The sequence below is a fragment of the Toxorhynchites rutilus genome, chromosome 2 (genome assembly GCF_029784135.1).
Source record: "Toxorhynchites rutilus septentrionalis strain SRP chromosome 2, ASM2978413v1, whole genome shotgun sequence".
Taxonomy (NCBI): domain Eukaryota; kingdom Metazoa; phylum Arthropoda; class Insecta; order Diptera; family Culicidae; genus Toxorhynchites; species Toxorhynchites rutilus.
This window is the reverse complement of record NC_073745.1, coordinates 158,896,536-158,917,256: the sequence shown is the minus strand read 5'-3', so window position 1 is coordinate 158,917,256 and position 20,721 is coordinate 158,896,536. Positions and strand designations below refer to the sequence as shown.

Genomic DNA, 20,721 nt, shown 5'->3' with positions numbered 1-20,721 from the left:
AAACGCACTTTCGCAGAAATTTTGAAGGGCGCTTCTCCACTGACTCAAGAACAACAACCAATCAATACACACAATGTCTTCGCTACTTTGCCAGTTGACGAAATGGAAGCGGATACAGCTAACGGGGGCACGCCGTTTATTTCTCAAGGGAGTCCCCGGCGCAAAAATGTGACCACTCCCAAAGTTCAAGGACAAGTCCCTCCGGTGATACCCCCTGTTAGCTTGCCCAAAAAATCGAGTGCAGCGGATAAGCAAAATCAGGTCCCTCCTGGCCTCCGTGGTAATAGTTCACCTTCGAACGACCCAGCACTCGAGGGGACAACAAAAACCCCAACTGTCCCTGTTTTTCCGTCAAGTTCAACTTCCCAATCGGGATTTATAAAGTTGTCTGACCTTGTGGATCAAATCTTCACGTGTTTTAATGTTTCCGACTCCATCAGAACCATTGTCACCGCAATGCTTCCAGTACTAAAGACAATTTTGCAGCAATTGATGCAAACATGGCCCCTCCTTGGAATGATTATCTCTCTTGATGTCTAATTTAAATAGAGAGGTCGGAGATATCACTGTTTTACAGTGGAATTGTCGTAGTCTTATCCCTAAATTGGATACATTCAAATTTCTAATTCATAAACCCAATTGTGATGTTTTTGCTCTATTCGAAACCTGGCTCTCTTCTCAAAATGATCTCTCTTTCCACGATTTTAATATAATACGCTTGGACCGCGATGACAGATACGGAGGGGTACTATTGAGGATCAATAAGTGTCACTCATTTTTTAGAATTGACCTTCCACCTATTGGAGGGATCGAAGCTGTTGCTTGTCATGCAAACATCAGAGGCAAAGACCTCTGTATAGTCAGCTTGTATTGGCCTCCGAGAGCTGCGGTTAGCCGCAAGCAACTTGTTGACATGTGCTCACTCCTTCCTGAGCCACGATTGATCTTGGGAGACTTCAACTCTCACGGAACTGCCTGGGGGGAACCGTACGACGATAATCGTTCATCGTTGATATATGACCTTTGTAACAGCTTCAATATGACCGTTTTGAACACTGGGGAAACAACACGTGTACCTAAACCTCCTGCTAACCCAAGTGCTCTTGACCTCTCGCTTTGCTCGAATTCACTATCGTTAGATTGCAAGTGGAATGTAATCCAGGATCCCAACGGTAGTGATCACTTGCCAATCAAAATTTCCATCACCAATGGGTCAAATTCTTCTGAATCTATAAACATGGCATATGACCTCACAAGACACATTGACTGGAATAAATATTCGGACGCGGTTGCTCTAGCCATCAATGCCATAGATGGTTTACCTCCATTGGAGGAGTATAACTTCCTTTCTCGTTTGATTCATGATAGCGCGGTTCGCGCTCAAACGAAACCCATCCCAGGTTCCACTATTCGTCGAAGGCCTCCCAATCCATGGTGGGATGGCCAGTGTTCCAAGCTTTATGGAGATAAATCGAATGCATTTAAAGCTTTTCGGAAACGTGGAACCATTGAGAATTTTCAAACGTATTTGGACCTTGAAAATCAATTTAAAAACTTGATCAAAGGGAAAAAACGTGCTTATTGGCGAAATTTCGTGGGAGGTTTGTCACGAGAAACGTCAATGAAAAAATTATGGAAAGTGGCTCGAAACATGAGAAATTGCTCTTCATCCAATGAAAGCGAGGAATATTCACATCGATGGATTTTTAATTTTGCACGAAAGGTTTGTCCCGATTCCGCTCCAGTGCAAAGAATTATTCGAAATATACCACAAGATAGGTGCGATCTTGATTCCGAGTTTTCGATGGTAGAATTCTCTCTTGCTCTCCTTTCATGTAACAATTCTGCTCCGGGATCGGATAGAATTAAGTTCAACTTGCTGAAAAATCTCCCTGATGTGGCGAAACATCGCTTGTTGAACTTATTCAATCGGTTTCTGGAGCATAATATTGTTCCAGATGATTGGAGACAAGTACGAGTTATAGCTATTCAAAAACCCGGAAAACCCGCGTCCGACTTCAATTCGTACCGCCCAATAGCAATGCTGTCTTGTATACGGAAGTTGTTGGAGAAAATGATCTTGTTTCGCCTTGATCGATGGGTTGAAACGAATGGCCTACTCTCAGATACACAATATGGGTTCCGCAGGGGCAAGGGGACGAATGATTGTCTTGCGTTGCTTTCTTCAGAAATTCAAATGGCTTACGCCGAAAAAAAAACAAATGGCTTCAGTATTCTTGGACATAAAGGGGGCCTTTGATTCTGTTTCAATAGAGGTTTTGTCAGACAAATTACAATCTCGGGGTCTGCCGCCTCTATTGAATAATATGTTATATAACTTGCTTTGTGAGAAACATTTGAACTTTTCTCACGGAGATTCGGCAGTAAGTCGGGTCTCTTACATGGGACTCCCCCAGGGCTCATGTTTAAGCCCCCTTTTGTACAACTTCTACGTAAGCGACATTGACAATTGCCTTACACAAAATTGCAGCCTAAGACAACTTGCAGATGATGGAGTGGTGTCTGTCGTAGGATCAAACGAATCCGACCTGCAAGAATCCTTACAAGATACTTTGAACAATTTTTCAACCTGGGCCATTGGGCTAGGGATCGAATTCTCCACGGAGAAAACAGAGATGGTGGTTTTTTCTAGGAAGCATAAACCAGCAAAACCAAAGCTTCAACTTTTGGGTAAACCGATCACTCATGCTATGTCATTCAAGTATCTTGGGGTCTGGTTCGACTCTAAATGTACTTGGGGGCCCATATTAGGTATCTGAGTAAAAAATGTCAACAAAGAATAAACTTTCTCCGTACAATTACCGGCACCTGGTGGGGAGCCCATCCCGAAGATCTTATAATGTTGTATCGAACAACTATTCTCTCAGTGATGGAGTATGGCAGTTTCTGTTTTCAATCAGCTGCCAAAACACACCTCATTAAACTCGAGCGAATTCAGTATCTTTGTCTCCGTATCGCGTTGGGATGTATGCCCTCAACGCATACCATGAGTCTCGAGGTTTTGGCAGGCCTACTCCCACTAAAAGATCGCTTTAATTTATTAACTCTTCGGTTCCTCATCCGGTGTAAGGTTATGAACCCATTGGTGATCGGAAATTTTGAGCAGCTGATCGAGCTAAATTTTCATTCTGGATTCATGAGCTCATATCATGTGAAACAGCCTATCACTATCTCCTTTCAAAACCTGCTAGCTCAACTTAATCAGGGCAAAGCAAGGGAAGAACCGACAAACCGACACTTACTCGCTCGTAGATGGCCTCACACTGATGGATTTCTTTTTTTTCTATATAGATTGAAAAGTAACGTCAAATTCAAAATTCATGTTTTTCTTATATTCACTACTCTTACATTAAATTTACAAAAGAGGTGGGGAATCGTTGGCTAGCATGTCGCGTTGCGGCCGTTGGTGAGTCTGACGATCCGACGATAGACAACCGGCGGTAGATGGCGGGCACAGCGCAAGAGAGAGAGATCTGCAGAGATAGCGTACCTTGTTGTGCGATTCTCCGATCGCTTCGCTGACGTTGTAGTGGTGTGAGTTCCGCACTGCCCGCTTGGTTCGGGCCAAGTTCTTCATGTGCGCTTCACCGATCGTGGGTCGAGTCCGTTCACCGGCAGGGACGAGCCGGGTGCTTCCAAAAGGGGTTATTCGCTCGCCTCCGTATTCGGAACTGTGTGTTGACGGGCTATCACTTCTACTCGAGATCACTAGTTCTTCTTGTATACACGCAAGCGTTGACTTCCGTTGGTGGTGGAAGTCATTGGCGGAAACAGACACGTGGCGAGTGGTTCGATTATAAACGTTGACAGGCAGTCCTATCGAAACCACTCCCAAAACACAAAGCGTACCACTTCACCTCTTCCGCCTATTGTCCCTATTGTCACCGTGTGACGGTGAATTGGCAACAATATCACCTTGAAACACTCCTAAGCACAAAGTATAGCTGACTCTCCAATCGATCGCACTTGAGTAGAATCGAGTAGCTTAATACACAGGTGACTTCCCAACCAAATACAAGAGGCCGACACTACGGGTGGATGGCCTTATACTCTGTGCTCTCTCATCGCTATCCGCCTCACGCTCTCTCTCGCTCACTGGTAGCGCACGTCCGGTTGGCGCCAAAACGTAGACGCCAAGTTTCGTGTAGTTGCGAACATTGTTCGTGCAGATTTAAATTTGTGCTGACAGTTGGTTGGAAACTAGTTTTTGCTATTTGAACTAGGCGTTATTCAGGTGCGTTTTGTTCAGTATCCGAGCTGATAATCGGAATCAAAAACATGTGTAGCCTCCTATCTAGCATCTGCCTTTCATTTTATAATTCATTTAATTTTTTTTTATAGTAATTCATATATATATAATTCAAGAAAAATAAAGTATTCAATTTTAATTAAGAGATACAATTTTATGATTCATATATTTTTTTTATAAACTTACTGAAATTACTCCGCATGGATCTTCATGCACTTGGATGCAAATAACAGAGTGCGTTCCAATATGCATAGTGCATTCTGAGAACGCACTACGTCAACTAGCAGCGACATCTGGCTCCTTGTGGATGAACAACCATGGGACTCCATTGTGGGAGTAATAAGGTATACTGATTATTTGTTTTTTTTTTGGAACTCTTGGTTGTTTACAAAGCTCTTGTTTTGTGACCATCCAAGAGCGAGTTGTAACTCATCTGTTACAATACTCCCCGGGCCGGAGGAAAAAAAACGTTCGTCGTTTTTTTTTTGTCAAATATTAAGCTGGGACTGCCATACCTCCTTGGACACTGCATTAGCCCATCGAAACCAAACATACGTACGAATCTGGTAACCACGATTGCTGTCATTTCAGTCAGAACGGCTTATCGGGACATCCATTCTCATCAAATCAAACCTCCGCTATCTTGCACTCAAAAGCGACCAAATGAAGTGTAGCGTCGCCTCTATTTAGCATCATTGAACCTTTTCGCCGAGACTACTTCTGTCAAAAATCCGTAATTACTAACCACACACTCATTCTTTTACACTCATTCTATCCCACTCATTCTACTGTTGAGGCCTCTAAACATTTAACTTTTTCACTCTTCTCATGATCATTCTTCACGCACTCACTGGACTGATAGTAATTAGAATAAACCTATAATTATGAAGTACCTAAACCTAAACCTAAACCTATTGCGCGCTTGCCTTCTCATATAATTGGGAGGGTTACATGACCGAAGACTGAAATATCGATTTCCCATACTTACGGATGGGTCTAAAGTTACTCTGTACTGGACAACAGTACAGAGAATTATTGTGCATCTTAAAGATTCGTCAACGTTCTTCCCAGTGAGAGAATAGCGGTTGGACGTGGTTATTGTGAGATCACAATCTTAAATCTAAAATGGATATCAGATTTCTAGCGAAATCAAGACCGTAGGTAATATTCCGTGTTGCCTCAGATAGCAGAAATTTAGACATGATTCCACGGTTCTTCACAACTGTGAGGTTCAGTTTATCTGATGCTGAGCGGAGATGAACGTGGAGAGGTTCGACGATAAGGAGTATCGAGAGATTCGGTGGTTTTCGAAGATTTGTCTAAAAATGCCATTTTTATCCAGTCATTTATCCCGGTTTAAGATGGACTGCGGGCCAAATTCCTAAGAGTTTCCCTTGTAAATCCTCTAACTCATAGGAGGAGGACCCAATCTTACTTTTAATTTTACAAGGCAAGTACTGCGAGCCATATTTGGCGTTATAGTGATCTATAGCGCTGGAAATTTGCATATTTTTGCGGTATACTAACTGTCCGGGCTGGAAGGCTTTTGGAAATCGTCGGTGTCGGAGGTTGTAGTGCTTACGACAAGTCTCATTAGCTTTTGATAGATTTGTCTTAACTTTCGCATATATCTCACCAAAATGGTTCGATTTTTGTTCTTCTAAATGATCGGCAGAGGAATTCTCCTCGTGCCTCCTCAGTTTGTGATCAGTACCCTGAAGAAACATTTCATGACCATGGGTCACAAAAAATGGGGTGAATTTGCTTGAACTGTGGACACTGGTATTTAAAATAGTTTCTACTTCACTAAGACGAGTGTCCCACTGGCGTTGATCGCTTCTAGCGTACGTTCTTATAGCCGCATTCACTGTCCGGTTGACCCGTTCAACCGGGTTAGCTTGGGAATGGTAGCGCGAATTTAGCCAATGTTGGATTCCAAATCTATCCAACAAATTCTTGAATTCTCGAGACAAGTAACTAGCACCATTATCGGTGATAATAACCTCAGGCGTTGAGTTCCGATAAAACCACTGATCTTTTAAGGTAGAGCAGAGGCTGGAACTTTCAATACGTCTCAAGGGATGCACTAATACCCATTTACTAAAAAGATCGGAAATAACCGAAATGTACTGGTTCCCCCTTTTACTGCGGGGCAGTGGTCCTACAAAGTCCGCCGAAATAATTTGCCACGGATGATTAGATACTCGCATTTCTCCCATGGGTGGGGTAACTGGCACAGATGGCCCTTTTACTTCTTTGCAAGTTCCACAATCTTGAACGTGCTGTTTAGCTTCTTTTGCCATTTTTGGCCAGTAGAATCGTTGGCGGATTCTGGCCAACGTCTTTTCGTAGCCGAGGTGCAGGGCGTCGTCATGATTAGCCTGCAGAATTTTTATGCGGCTTTCAGGTGGAGGTATTATTTTCCACTCGTATCGTCTATCCCCGAGATGTTCGTCCACTGATACGAATTTCCAAAGTTGACCGTCTGATACTCTAAAGTCTACGTAGTCGTCTGGGTTTTCCAGAACTTTCTGACGTAGGGTGTTATGCCACGATGAATCGGTGAGCTTTGAAACAGCAGCAACACTTCGTGACAATGCATCCGCCACTAAGTTATCCTTTCCTTTGCGGTGGATAATTGTCATATCATATTGTTGCAATTTCAAACTCCACCGACTACACCGTGATCCTACCTTCCAAGAAGTCGTTAAAATGTGGGTGAGGGCGGACGAATCGGTCACTAGAGTGAAGTGGCTACATTCTAGGTAGCAACGAAAAGCTTCTATCGCAAGTAATGCAGCCAGAGCTTCTTTTTCCGCAGGATGGTAGTGGCGTTGAGGGGTGGTCAGTTTATGCGAAAAATAGCATATCACTCGTTCCAGGCCATCCTGGTTTTGAGTGAGGATAGCGGCGACCGCCACATCAGAAGCATCGGTATGTATCATAAACTCTTGGCTGAAATCGGGGCAACTTAGGACGGGTGCCGTAATAAGGCATTCTTTAACTGCGCTAAACGCCAGTTCCGCTTTATCAGACCATTGAATTACCTTGCTCTTTGTTTTAAGCATTTCAGTTAGGGGTGCCACCATGCCACTAAAGTCTGGTATAAAGCGTCGATAATAATTTGCCATCCCTAGGAACCTTCTTAATTTGGTAATGGTCCCGGGGCGTTCGTATTCCACTATTGGGCGGATTTTTTCCGGGTTGGGACGCAGACCAGTAGTAGAAACCGGATATGTTCCTCAAACGTTTCGCTTACAATAACTATGTCATCTAAATAAACGAAAACGTTTGGTTCCAGTTCCCCGAATCCTAGAACACGATCCATCAAGCGTGACAGAGTCGCGGGACTATTTATAAGTCCAAATGGTAGACGGGTGAACCGAAACAACCCTTTGCCTTGGACGCAAAAGGACGTAAATCTTCTAGAATCTTTCTCCAGAGGTATTTGAAGAAATGCTTCCGACAAATCTATCGTGGAAAGATAGTTGGCCTGCGGTAGCTGGCTGAGAATACGTCCCGGATGAGGCAAAGGGTAGGAATCTCGAACGGTTCGTTCATTGATCTTTCTAGCATCCAGGCAAAGTCGCACTTTCCCGCTAGGTTTGATTATAGGCACTACATTCAATGCCCAATCAGAATTTGTACGTTCAATGATACCCAGGCTTAACATCCGTTCAAGTTCTTCTGAGACTAATCCTTGTACTTTCGGGGACATCACGTAGGGAAATTGTCGAATTGCTGGCTTGTCTCTCCATTCGTTTTTCAAATTAATAGAGTGAGATATGAATGGTGTAACAGAGATCTGCCCAGGTACAGCTATTTTAAAAGTTTGTTTGATTTCCTCCACTTTCGCTTGCTCTTGTCTGGTCAAAGTTGTTTTTGAAATCCTTTCTATGGGTTCTGATTTCTCAACACACATCGTGTATTGAGTGGTGGGTAGAATATTGAACTGATTCCAAAAGTTCATTCCACACAAGCAGTCCACTGCGAGTTTGGGAACAACAAGGGTCTTCACAATCTTGGTTTTATTGTCCATAGTAAATGGAATCAATAATTGCCCCGCTATCTCCAAAACATCGCCTCCAGCAGTTTTGAGGATGATCGGGCGATCCAAAGGGCGAAGGCTAACATTGATCCTCTCGAAAGTGACGTCATTGATCATAGTTGATTGGCTTTCACTATCTAGCAAAGCTACAGTGGTAATATCATAGAGTTTTACGTGGATATACGGTCGGTTATCATTCTTCTTTGAAAAGGTAATCTGATTCACCTCCATGGAGGGCGCATACATATTATCAGTAGCTACTTCCCATCCTAATGAAGGGTCAGAATCGTTTTGAAGGGTATTTAGGCGTGAAGATTCGGGTTGGACGAACCGCGACTTTGATCCGTCTGAATGCCGTTTTTTCGACAATACGGACACGTTACTGTCTCAAAACCCTTGAATCCACAGACCAAACAGAACACTCGTTTAGGTTCGGGACATTCTTCATGCTGGTGGTTAAACTTTCCACAGTTATAACACGTACTCATGTCCGGAGGGCGATGTGAATTCACCAGTTTATCCAATGGTGACGGAAGGTTAGACGATCTTCGAGGAGGATTCATCCCAGAACTTCCGGGCTGACTGGTGTGGTGTGAGGTCGTGGTGTTTATTGAGTTATTCCGTTGAAAATTTCGATTAGGGGTACCTCCCTGCTGAGGTAAGTAATTATTGTCGGTGGTTCTAATATTTTGATGTGACTGTCTTCCGGAGTTACCTTGTCCAGGGTCGGGACGAGGCGAAGGCTTTTTAGCTTCCGGCTTTCTCTCTGAAAAAGCCCCCACTACGTTAACCGTTTTCTCCGTTCCAAACATTTTGTTATACAAAGAAAAGTTATTCGCATCTACTTTTCTGCCAGCGGCAAGGAGAGGCGGTAGATCATAAATCGGTAAGAAAGTCAATTGACGACGATAATCTGTGCGCATATTTTGATGAACGATTTTCATCTTTTCATCTTCAGGGATTTGGCTACTCATGGACCGGAATAATTTTTCCAGGTCATAGTAATATGACTGAAATGATTCATTTCGCTGTTGTTTACGGAGATACACTTTCATCCTGACCATGTTGTCAAGATCGGGGTGTACAAACGCACAGCGTAGTTCCATAACTAAGTGATCCCAATTGTAAAGACGACCTGTGGATCGCATGGAGTGGTACCAGTTCAAAGCTGGTCCACTGAACAAATGCAAAGCAGAGTCAAAGAGTATAGCATCTGAAACTCGCTCCGAAAGCGCAAGACTTTTAACCTTGAATAAAAATTCGTTCAGATTTAAGCCTTGATCCTCCCCGGTATACTTATCGACTGGCCATTTAGATACGGGGAGTGTATGGTGAGACGGCATAGCGTTCCACGGAGTCGGTGTAGTGGGTGGTATACGACTAGAATTAAAATTGAAAGGGTCTGAGTTAACCGAGTGTCCCAAGGGTGGACAATACGATTGCGATGCTGGGAAATAATTTCCCCATTTGGGATATAAATCGCACCATACTGATTGGTTGGATGTGGGTGGCGGATTAAACATTGATGGTTGAACGGAAATCGATGGTATAGGATTACCCCATGACGTCGTGGGAACATGAGTACATCTCGGATTTGCATCGGTCTCCATACCAAAACTGTACAAAATAGAAGTTCCCAAATTTGTCCGACCGGTCGGAACCTCTGAGACTCTTGGGGGTCTGCTTGACGTGCCTGCCGAAACATACATCGGCGCGGACGAAAATATTGGAAATGAATCTGAACTATCAACTGGTTCAGTTTGAACCAGCGCATTCCAGGGTTTTGGCACTTCTAGGGGCGCCTGAAGCCTGTATTCTAAATTCACAATCTCCGCCTTCAGCCAGGTTTCCGATTCTTCCGCACGCCTGCGTCTTTCTAGCTCTCTGAGCAAAACTTTCTTGTCTATCTGAACTGTCTCCACGTTATCTGGGGTATTCTTGAGAATATCCTCCAATGACGAACTGTCCTCGTTCTCTGAATTATCTTCTTCCACTGATTCCCGTGGTTCGGGCTCAAATGTCACGGATTTGTAGAAAAAATGATACAAATGATCAGTGATAATCGTAAAGATTGATACTAAATCATCCTTAAGAAGATCCGGGGCATAATTAAAAACTAGCTTCGCTCTAGCACCTAAATGAAGCAACCGATCTCTGTAAATCAAAAAAATTTCTTTCTTTTTTTCCGTTATACACTTTTCAATTTCTTCTAACTTTTCCTTACACTTCTGCACTTCTGCTGTCGGGTCTGATTTCAAAGTCTTGACACTACCACCATTTTGTTTATCTGCTTTCAACCGCGCTCTCAAACATCTTCTCATCTGCGAACGATCTCCTTCTACTACAATATCTCTAATTGATAGTTCGAACGCTAGTTCATCATCCGTGAGAAAATCGACGCGAATGTCTTGATACCATATAGCAAATGTATTATCACGATTGAGTGAAGCTGGAAACGAGTTATAGGACTCCATTTTAGACTCTTGAATAACCAAGAAAGCTATTGAGGGAACAATACTCTTGACTTGGGCGTCAAACCGACTTCCTTTCTGAAAGCAACTCGAAGTCCAGTTACGATTTGTTCAGATTCGCTTTGTATGCTCAGAAACAACAAACCAATACTATATCCAGAAGAATTTTCGTGCACCATGCCCAATAGACCAAAACGCGATAAATAAAGTGTCAATTTATTGTTCTTCCCTTTGACAAAAGAAAAAAAAATATTTCGAAGTGAAATATTTTTTTTTATATATATACAATTTTACATTGGGCGCCAATTGAAACAGCCTATCACTATCTCCTTTCAAAACCTGCTAGCTCAACTTAATCAGGGCAAAGCAAGGGAAGAACCGACAAACCGACACTTACTCGCTCGTAGATGGCCTCACACTGATGGATTTCTTTTTTTTCTATATAGATTGAAAAGTAACGTCAAATTCAAAATTCATGTTTTTCTTATATTCACTACTCTTACAATAAATTTACAAAAGAGGTGGGGAATCGTTGGCTAGCATGTCGCGTTGCGGCCGTTGGTGAGTCTGACGATCCGGCGATAGACAACCGGCGGTAGATGGCGGGCACAGCGCAAGAGAGAGAGATCTGCAGAGATAGCGTACCTTGTTGTGCGATTCTCCGATCGCTTCGCTGACGTTGTAGTGGTGTGAGTTCCGCACTGCCCGCTTGGTTCGGGCCAAGTTCTTCATGTGCGCTTCACCGATCGTGGGTCGAGTCCGTTCACCGGCAGGGACGAGCCGGGTGCTTCCAAAAGGGGTTATTCGCTCGCCTCCGTATTCGGAACTGTGTGTTGACGGGCTATCACTTCTACTCGAGATCACTAGTTCTTCTTGTATACACGCAAGCGTTGACTTCCGTTGGTGGTGGAAGTCATTGGCGGAAACAGACACGTGGCGAGTGGTTCGATTATAAACGTTGACAGGCAGTCCTATCGAAACCACTCCCAAAACACAAAGCGTACCACTTCACCTCTTCCGCCTATTGTCACCGTGTGACGGTGAATTGGCAACAATATCACCTTGAAACACTCCTAAGCACAAAGTATAGCTGACTCTCCAATCGATCGCACTTGAGTAGAATCGAGTAGCTTAATACACAGGTGACTTCCCAACCAAATACAAGAGGCCGACACTACAGGTGGATGGCCTTATATACTCTGCGCTCTCTCATCGCTATCCGCCTCACGCTCTCTCTCGCTCACTGGTAGCGCACGTCCGGTTGGCGCCAAAACGTAGACGCCAAGTTTCGTGTAGTTGCGAACATTGTTCGTGCAGATTTAAATTTGTGCTGACAGTTGGTTGGAAACTAATTTTTGCTATTTGAACTAGGCGTTATTCAGGTGCGTTTTGTTCAGTATCCGAGCTGATAATCGGAATCAAAAACATGTGTAGCCTCCTATCTAGCATCTGCCTTTCATATTTATAATTCATTTAATTTATTTTTTTTTATAGTAATTCATATATATATAATTCAAGAAAAATAAAGTATTCAATTTTAATTAAGAGATACAATTTTATGATTCATATATTTTTTTTATAAACTTACTGAAATTACTCCGCATGGATCTTCATGCACTTGGATCCAAATAACAGAGTGCGTTCCAATATGCATAGTGCATTCTGAGAACGCACTACGTCAACTAGCAGCGACATCTGGCTCCTTGTGGATGAACAACCATGGGACTCCATTGTGGGAGTAATAAGGTATACTGATTATTTGTTTTTTTTTGGAACTCTTGATTGTTTACAAAGCTCTTGTTTTGTGACCATCCATGAGCGAGTTGTAACTCATCTGTTACACATGAATTCGTCTCCATGCAGGTTAATCCTTCTTCGTATATTCCCAACCGTGTTTGTTTTCCTGACTACATCAATTCCTCTGTGCATTTTGATCTGTCCATGAAGCAGGATATCCATGGAACATCAGACTATCTTCGATCGAGGATCGTTCCAACGATCTTCGATGCAAAGTATGGGGATATCAATTGTGATAATATGTACTTTACTGATGGGTCCTCTATGAATGAGTCCACAGGATTTGGAGTGTTCAACGAATTTTTTAGCACCTCACACAGTCTTCAGAATCCTTGCTCAGTGTATATTGCTGAATTGGCAGCGATACACTGGGCGCTGGACAGCGTCGCCTCACGACCTGTTGAACACTATTACATTGTAACGGATAGTCTTAGCTCTGTCGAAGCTATCCGTTCAGTGAGGCCGGAAAAGCACTCGCCGTACTTCCTTGAGAGAATACGAGAAATTTTGAGTGCTTTATCCAGACGCTGTTATGTCATTACCTTTGTCTGGGTCCCTTCACATTGCTCAATTCCGGGTAATGAGAGGGCTGACTCATTAGCAAAGGTAGGTGCAATTGAAGGCGATATTTATCAGCGTCAAATCGCCTTCAATGAATTTTATTCTTTAGTCCGCAAAAATACCATAGTTAACTGGCAACGCAAATGGAACGAAGATGAATTGGGCCGGTGGCTCCACTCGATTATCCCTAAGGTTAGCCTCAAACCATGGTTCAAAAGTCTGGACTTGAGTCGGGACTTTATTCGCACCTTCTCCCGACTCATGTCCAATCACTGTTCGTTAGATGCGCTACTCTTTCGTATTAATCTTGCCGACAGCAATCTTTGTGTTTGTGGCCAAGGTTACCACGACATCGAGCACGTTGTTTGGTCGTGCGAGCTGTATCTTGTCGCCAGATCGAATTTAGTAGTCACCCTTCGGGCCCAAGGAAGGCAGCCCATGATGCCGGTGAGAGACGTGTTGGCTCGGTTAGACCTTGATTACATGTCCCAAATATATGTATTCCTTAAAGCTATCGATCTTCGTGTGTGATTGTCCTTACACCCTTAGTTTTTCCTTTTCTTTTCCTTTGTGAGAGATCGGATCCCTTCTTAAGAATAAGATGAAATGTAAATACATATTAGATATAAGATAGGTTTAAGAATTGAGTGTGATGAGTGTGATTGAGAGTGTGATTGAGAGTGTGAGTGTGATCATTGTCAATATATCCTCATATCCCCTCCTTTTCCTGAAGAAAATATGTCACCCTTCTAAACTCGAGTCGACCGCGAGTAATCGGTTTCCTATATTATTAACATTAGAATTAAGGAAAAATGTTTATATACTAGTAACCATACAGTAAGGAGTTCGGCTCCTTTAAACCTATGTAACTGAGCCTGTAAAAATAAACGATTTAAATAAAAAAAAAACCATTTTCATAACAAATTTTATAATGCGCAAATAGTGAATGATTTGTGGAAAAATTGACTGTGGAGCGTGTCGGAGGGATACACACATAGCGACCACCATAAAATTTTGTATAGTGTCGGCCAATGGAATCCCGCGGTGGTACGGAGAACAAGTACCTGTGAGCGGAAGTGGAGAGCAAAGGTTTTTGACAAAAAGCTTTTCGTCGAAGCACTATGCATAGACAGCAGAACTCCTGGTGTGAGCGCTGACGGGCTGACGGAAACACTGGTGGGGGCATGCGACACTGCAATGCCAAGAAGACTGGACTCGACGAATAGACGACGTTCAACCTACTGGTGGAACGAGCCCCTCAGCATCCTTCGCGCTAACTGTCTACGATCCTGAAGAAGAGTCCAGAGGGCACGAACCGATGTAGAAAGAGAGGAGCAGCGCGCGTTGTTCTGAGCGACCAGAGCTGCCTTGAAATTGGAGATACGTAGGAGCAAATCAAACTGCCATAGGGAGCTGTGTGGAGACGTCGACGCAAATCCTTGGGGTGGAGCATATCGAATCGTGATGGCGAAATTCCGTGGTTCAACGACTCCCATGGAATTATGTCCGGAAAAACTCTAGGTCATCATGAATGAACTCTTTCCGCAGCACGACCCACCGACGTGGCCACCCAAACTGTACAGTGGGGACGAAGCCGAGAACGCACAAGTCACCACCGAAGAAATAATCGCGGTGGCAAAAGGTTTAAAGGTGAAACAAGCACCCGGCCCCGACGGAATCCCCAATGTGGATATGAAATCGGTGATCGTTGCTTTCCCCAACATGTTCAGGATGGTGCTGCAGAAATGCCCTGGATGACGGTCTCTTCCCTGCTAAATGGAAAATCCAAAAGTTGGTGCTGCTTCCGAAACCAGGAGAGCCACCTGGAGATCCAGCATCGTATAGGCCTATTTGTTTGCTGGTTACATTAGGAAAGTTCTTGAAGAGGGTTATTCTACACAGACTGGTGAAATGCACGGAGGGTGACCACGGATTGTCGAAAATGCAGTTCGGGTTCCGTGGACAGTGGACGCTGTTCGGACATTTATCGAAAAAGCTCAGGTTTCGCTTAAACAAAAACAAAGAGGTGATCGTTACTGCGCGGTGATTTTGATCGACGTGAAGAACGCCTTTCCGCTGGGAGGCCATCGCCGAGGCGCTACACAGATTGAAGGTCCCTGGCTACCTGTACAGGATACTGAGGAGTTATTTCCAGAATCGGATCCTGGTATACAACACAGACAGGGGACAGATACTGAAGAATATCTCGGCGGGAGTTCCACAAGGTTCCATCCTAGGCCCAACGCTTTGGAACACGATGTACGACGGTGTACTAAGGCTGAAGTTACTCAAAGGTGTGGAGATCGTGGGCTTCGCGGACAACAACGGTAATCAGCGAGACGCTCCAGAAAGTAGAAATGTTGGCGACGGAGGCAATAGACACGATCGGTAGCTGGATGGACAGGATAAAGCACCAGATGGCACATCACAAAACCGAGGTGCTGTGAAATACCTCGTAGTTATAATCGACGACCGGCTAAACTTCAATCAACACGTCAATTATGCATGCGCGAGGGCGGCAAAGGCCATCAACGCGGTGGCGAGGATCATGCCAAACAGCATTGGTCCAAGCAGCAGCAAGAGGCGCCTCTTGGCAAGCGTATCTCCGTCGATACTGAGGTACGGTGGCCCTGCCTGGGTGACTGTGACGGGTTGCGCGTCAAGTTGGAGAGCAATTCATGATCGGTACACGTCTCGACGGGTAAACGAAAGCTTGTACAATGGATTGCGGAGAACAACGGAAGGTGAATGAGATATATAGAGGAAAATGGAAGGTCAACGCTAGTCAGCGTTGAAAACTCGTGAAGTGCATAAGCACAACCGCCCCTGAAGTAGCCGCCTATATGTGGTCCCAGGGGGAATGAGGCAACGTGTAGAGGACTTGGTTTTAGTGGGTGAGAGCCCCACTCGACGTCTGGGTTAACCCTTCCCAGATAAGGCTGGAAGAGCGTTCCTCACCTCTATAAAAAAAACCATGCAGCATCAATCATAGTAACACATGAGTCAGCAGGTAAAAAATGACAGCTCTATCAGTCGAACTCTAACCGTGATGGCGAACAGTGAAGCTACTCCGTTCAGAAGTGTTCGCGTTCAAAGAACGGTACCCCGACGCGTCGAAAACGGACATCGTGCGACACTTTGTGGACGCCGGATATGCCCGTTCCGGCATCTACAACATCTTGGTACTATTGAACAATAATCAGAGCATCGAAAGAAAGCCCGGTTCCGGACGGCCGACGACCCTGAGCGACAAGAAGCTCCAAAGGATGCTGAAGAGGAAGATCGAGGAAAAAGAGACTACATCGCTGCGTGCGCTTGACCGAGAGGTCGGTGCAACCGGCCAAACAGTGAAAAAGTACCTGGCGAACATGGACATACATGTCAGGAAGCGGAAGTCCCGTCCAATAAGTCTGAATAAGATAGTCAAGTCGATTATCCCGGCGAATCGCGACGTGGCGGTGGTGATGGATGACCCATCTCACCCTGGATGGCTACAACTGGCAAGGCACTTCGTATTTTACATCTTCCACGAAGGAAACGAGCTCCGAAGTGAAGTTTATTTCACAAGAAGGTGCTGCTGGGGCTGACAATCAGCGAGAAGGGGATGTCAAAGCCGCTCTTCTTTAGCTCCGGACTGGCCGTGAAGTCGGCGAACCCACCCAACGTCCCCCAGCTGCGTCCAATCGAGAATTTTGGACCAACATGAAGCGTAAGGTCTACTCTAACAATTTTGCCGTGAAAACTGAGAAGGAATTGATAAATAAAACAAAGAAAGAACAAAAAAACATGCCGACACGCATGTTTTCGTCCGCCATGGCGAATGTTCCGGTTAACTGCCAGAAGGCCGCTCGCAAGGGCGTAGATTTTTTTTGCAAGTAAGCTAATATAATTACCTTTCATGAAAAATTTTTCAAACTCAATTATCTATCTTAGTTTTTTTATCACCATCTGAAAAAAGTCCATTTTTTTAATGCAAAAAACTAAGCAGGTGAAAAACTAAGGGTTCGAGAGAGAATGAATGAAAAAAATATTTACATACAAGTTACTATGGTTTTGGGGTTGTTAACAGTTTTGATGTTATAAGTCACCCGAAAATGTCAAAATAAAAAATTCAAATTTTTCGATTTAATAGCATATAGTGCGCAGTGCTACAATTTGGTGCAAATGGTAAAGTTTTTTTTCCTAGAATTCAACATACCGTATTGGTTTCTTCGAGTTAATATCGAGAAATATTCCTTTGAATGTCAATCCAGCTGAGTATTGAAACGAAATTTTTATTCCAACAACAATGGCAACGAGCTTTTAATTCAAACACTTACCCAAACAAAACACAACGCATAAGCCATAAATCACCAAGAACAAGTTCCGTTTGTAATCCACAATTTGTCCTTTGGAAGTTTTCTTCACTACATAAGGAGCAAGACCAAACACGCGACTTACAAAAAACACTGCCCTTGTCGATTCGGATATTTCCATTGTATGTCTTCGGTTCCTTTTTTGAAAACGTGCACAAACGAGGATTATAAAGAAACAAACTCACTGCCTTGTCATTGGAGGATGATATTTATAAAACGCAACACCACGGACAAACACTTTTTCTTGAGCGTGGCTCTCAAAAGGAATTTAATTTTGGCATGTTACGTCGTCCCTGTGATGCTGCATTGTTAGCATCATTTCATACCACTGAGTCTTTTGTAAGAATTTTCTAAACACAAAAAGATACACTCTCACTACCTCACTACAGCATGATTTAGAAAATGAAAAACGGACTTCATCGAATACGAAAAGCACTCATGTTCCTCATATCTACTAGCGCGAATCGATGGAACAATCTTATAACAGAGTGGCTGTTAGCTTTTATAGCTGCTGATTTCGATTCAGAAACAACATATGATTGAATTAATTTCCTTGTCCTTTTCAACAATGTTTACTTTGTTGTCACAAACAGTCTCTGCAAACCGGAACTCATTCATATCAACGGCTGTATAAGCTTTTGTTGTTGACACCAGCCTTATTAGGTGCGGAATAAATGATTTGTTTACAATCACCACTTCATACAAGTTTAAGCTCATATGTTGATAACATACCTTTTTCGCAATTTCGTTACACATATATGATAAAGCACGTCGTATCACACTGAAATCAATTTCTGGATTATCTCCAACTAGGACAACATGTTCAACAATAATGCACTTACTGTGCAATCGGTGTACTAAACTGCAAAACTAACCAACGATCATCGATTCCCGCTATCGAACGATTACCCTGCAGACAGTGGGAAATGTTCAATTCAAAGGAATGATTCATCAACTATTCGCTCCAAATTAGAGGTATTATATAAAAGCAACGAGATTGTTTGTCCCGCGTATCACCATATATTCATTACATGTTTTGTTGCCACTTCAACGTGAAGAAAAAACATTGACGAACTTAATTGTTTTTTTTAACTATGCAATACTACATGGGCTGAACAGTCCCGGGATTTTTAATGAGCACAATCGTTTTTTGGGCAAAACTGTATTTATTCCTCAGTACAGTTTCCTTCGAGGGCAATACATTAGCGAGTTGTCAACATTTCGATTCCCTTTCTGTAGTACGAGACGTCTAAGTCTTCGAAATATACCTCAGTGCCACTCTGCAGACTACCTGTTGGACTCAGAAGTGTGGTAATGGATCCACGTTCCATCCATTATCACAAAACGTCGAAAGAAGTCCACTCGATTACGCTTCAACAACGCCAAACCGGTTGTCGAACCATCAACGCGCCGCTGTTTTTGGTCGACGGTCAGCAAACGCGACACCCATCGCGCGGATATCTTTTTCATGTTCAAATTCACTAAACCACCGATAAACTGTTTTTCTCGAAGGAGCAGATGTGGAATAACATTTCGTCAATCACTGAATTGATTGTTCAGGAGTATTTCCCATAAAAAAATAGTGTTTGATCAAAATACCATATTCCTCTTTTTCCATTTTCTATACGAATGCTCAGGTGACACTTAAACAACTGTAGTTTGTGAACAAATAAACGGAATGTCATGAACCTTCACACATAGGCTAGTGACAGATGAACCTTTCGAGATTAATCTTGTTCATTTTTAGTGGCGGCATCTATTGAAAAATCCCGGGATTTCTCAGATCATGTAGTATTCGTCATTTGTCTGGCGTCCTGCGTTAGATGTGCAAGTACCTTACGAATTTTTCGATAAAAAATTATTCAGTTGAAACATAAAACTTACTGCTACTTTATTCATAGGATGCTTCATCGGAACTCACAGTCTTGGCTCATCTTCCAGGAGATATACGCATTCCACGCTGGTAGAATTCTGGTTGTTTTGGAGCGATTCCGATATTGAGCCAACTTTTGAATTCCTCATAAGATCCGAACCGCTTTTCAGAAAGGTCCGACTTCACGGGACGGAATAAATAGTAATCTTAAGAAACATTGTCTGGAGAGTTCACTTTTCATAGATACGAGTGTTTTTTTAAGAATCCGCGCAGAGTCAGATACTACTGACGCATATCGAAGATATGTTTAGTTAGTAGCATCTCTAGGAAGAACACACGCACAAAATTTCAACCAGGTCGGTTTGTTTCTTTGTGTTTAGCGTTTGATTGAATAGAAGAAATCAAGTGATTTTTTATCATAACAATACACCAGCGCACGCTTCAGCAGTTGTGGTCGCAAAATTGATGGAAATATGGTTCCTACTACTGGTTTCACATCCCCCCTGTTCTCCAGACTTGACTCCCTCGGACTACTATTTGTTCTCCAATTGGATGGCTGGCGGAAACGAATGGTTATTTTTCAGACTTGGACAACCCTTATTATCTCGATGGGTTCAACAAACTAGAGCAGCGTTGGACAAAGTGTATAATCCTGAATGGAGACTATGAAATGTGGCTTGGCGTTGCCATGCTGTAAACATATTATTTACAGTAAAATTTGTATTTTTTACAGTAAAATCTTCATATTACAGAGCGCTGTTCAAACATATCAGTTGTAGTCGTTACCGTTTACCAGTGACAGTTTCAGATGGTAGCTGCTTTCAATTATACGTATTGATTTTTTTTTTTCGGTGGATTTTCGTATTTAGTAGACGCGGGCGAGTCCACACGTTAAAATCCGAGATTTTTCACTATACAGTCAATCGCAAAATTAAGTGTACACCTCGTGCTGCTTTGTTATTTTTGAGTTTTTTGAGGTTTAAAAGTGAATAATAATATAAGTGTGTAATAAGTGAATAATTATATAAATATATACGTCTCATATCCGTCGTTAAATTGACCCATTTTACTCTCATGTAGTGATAAGAAAAAAATTAAAATGGTCATATTTCTACTTCATATTTGAAGTAAAAAACAAAAAATCTTCAATTGAGACGTGGCAAAATTGAATGTACAGTTTAGGTTTTTTAAAAAAGAAAATTTAAATTAGATCAGAAATGTTAACAGATAACAAAAATCAATCCCCTAGTATTTGGTATGGCCCCTCTTTGGCGTCCACCACTTCCTGTAAGCACCGAGGCGAGATTACTGGCCACTGTAGACGGAAGTACCTCCCAGATCTCCGT

General features: G+C 43.0%; 1 protein-coding gene across 6 annotated transcripts in view; it reads right to left on the bottom strand.

Moving 5' to 3' along the window:
- The window catches only part of LOC129768283 (gustatory receptor for sugar taste 43a), a 47,506-nt gene extending 29,545 nt beyond the window's left edge, over positions 1-17,961 (bottom strand). For 4 of the 6 annotated variants that reach the window (XM_055769814.1, XM_055769809.1, XM_055769813.1 and 1 more), the window contains exons 1-3: positions 17,882-17,961; positions 17,467-17,639; positions 17,346-17,400 (exon numbers count right to left, since the gene is read on the bottom strand). In XM_055769814.1, coding sequence (XP_055625789.1) covers positions 17,346-17,400; positions 17,467-17,639; positions 17,882-17,922 — 269 coding nt within the window. In that variant the 5' untranslated portion in view covers positions 17,923-17,961. Of the gene's footprint in view, positions 1-17,345; positions 17,401-17,466; positions 17,640-17,881 lie in introns of those variants that run through there. The other 2 variants (XM_055769811.1, XM_055769812.1) reach the window with 2 other exon arrangements.
- Positions 17,962-20,721: the final 2,760 nt, after the last annotated feature.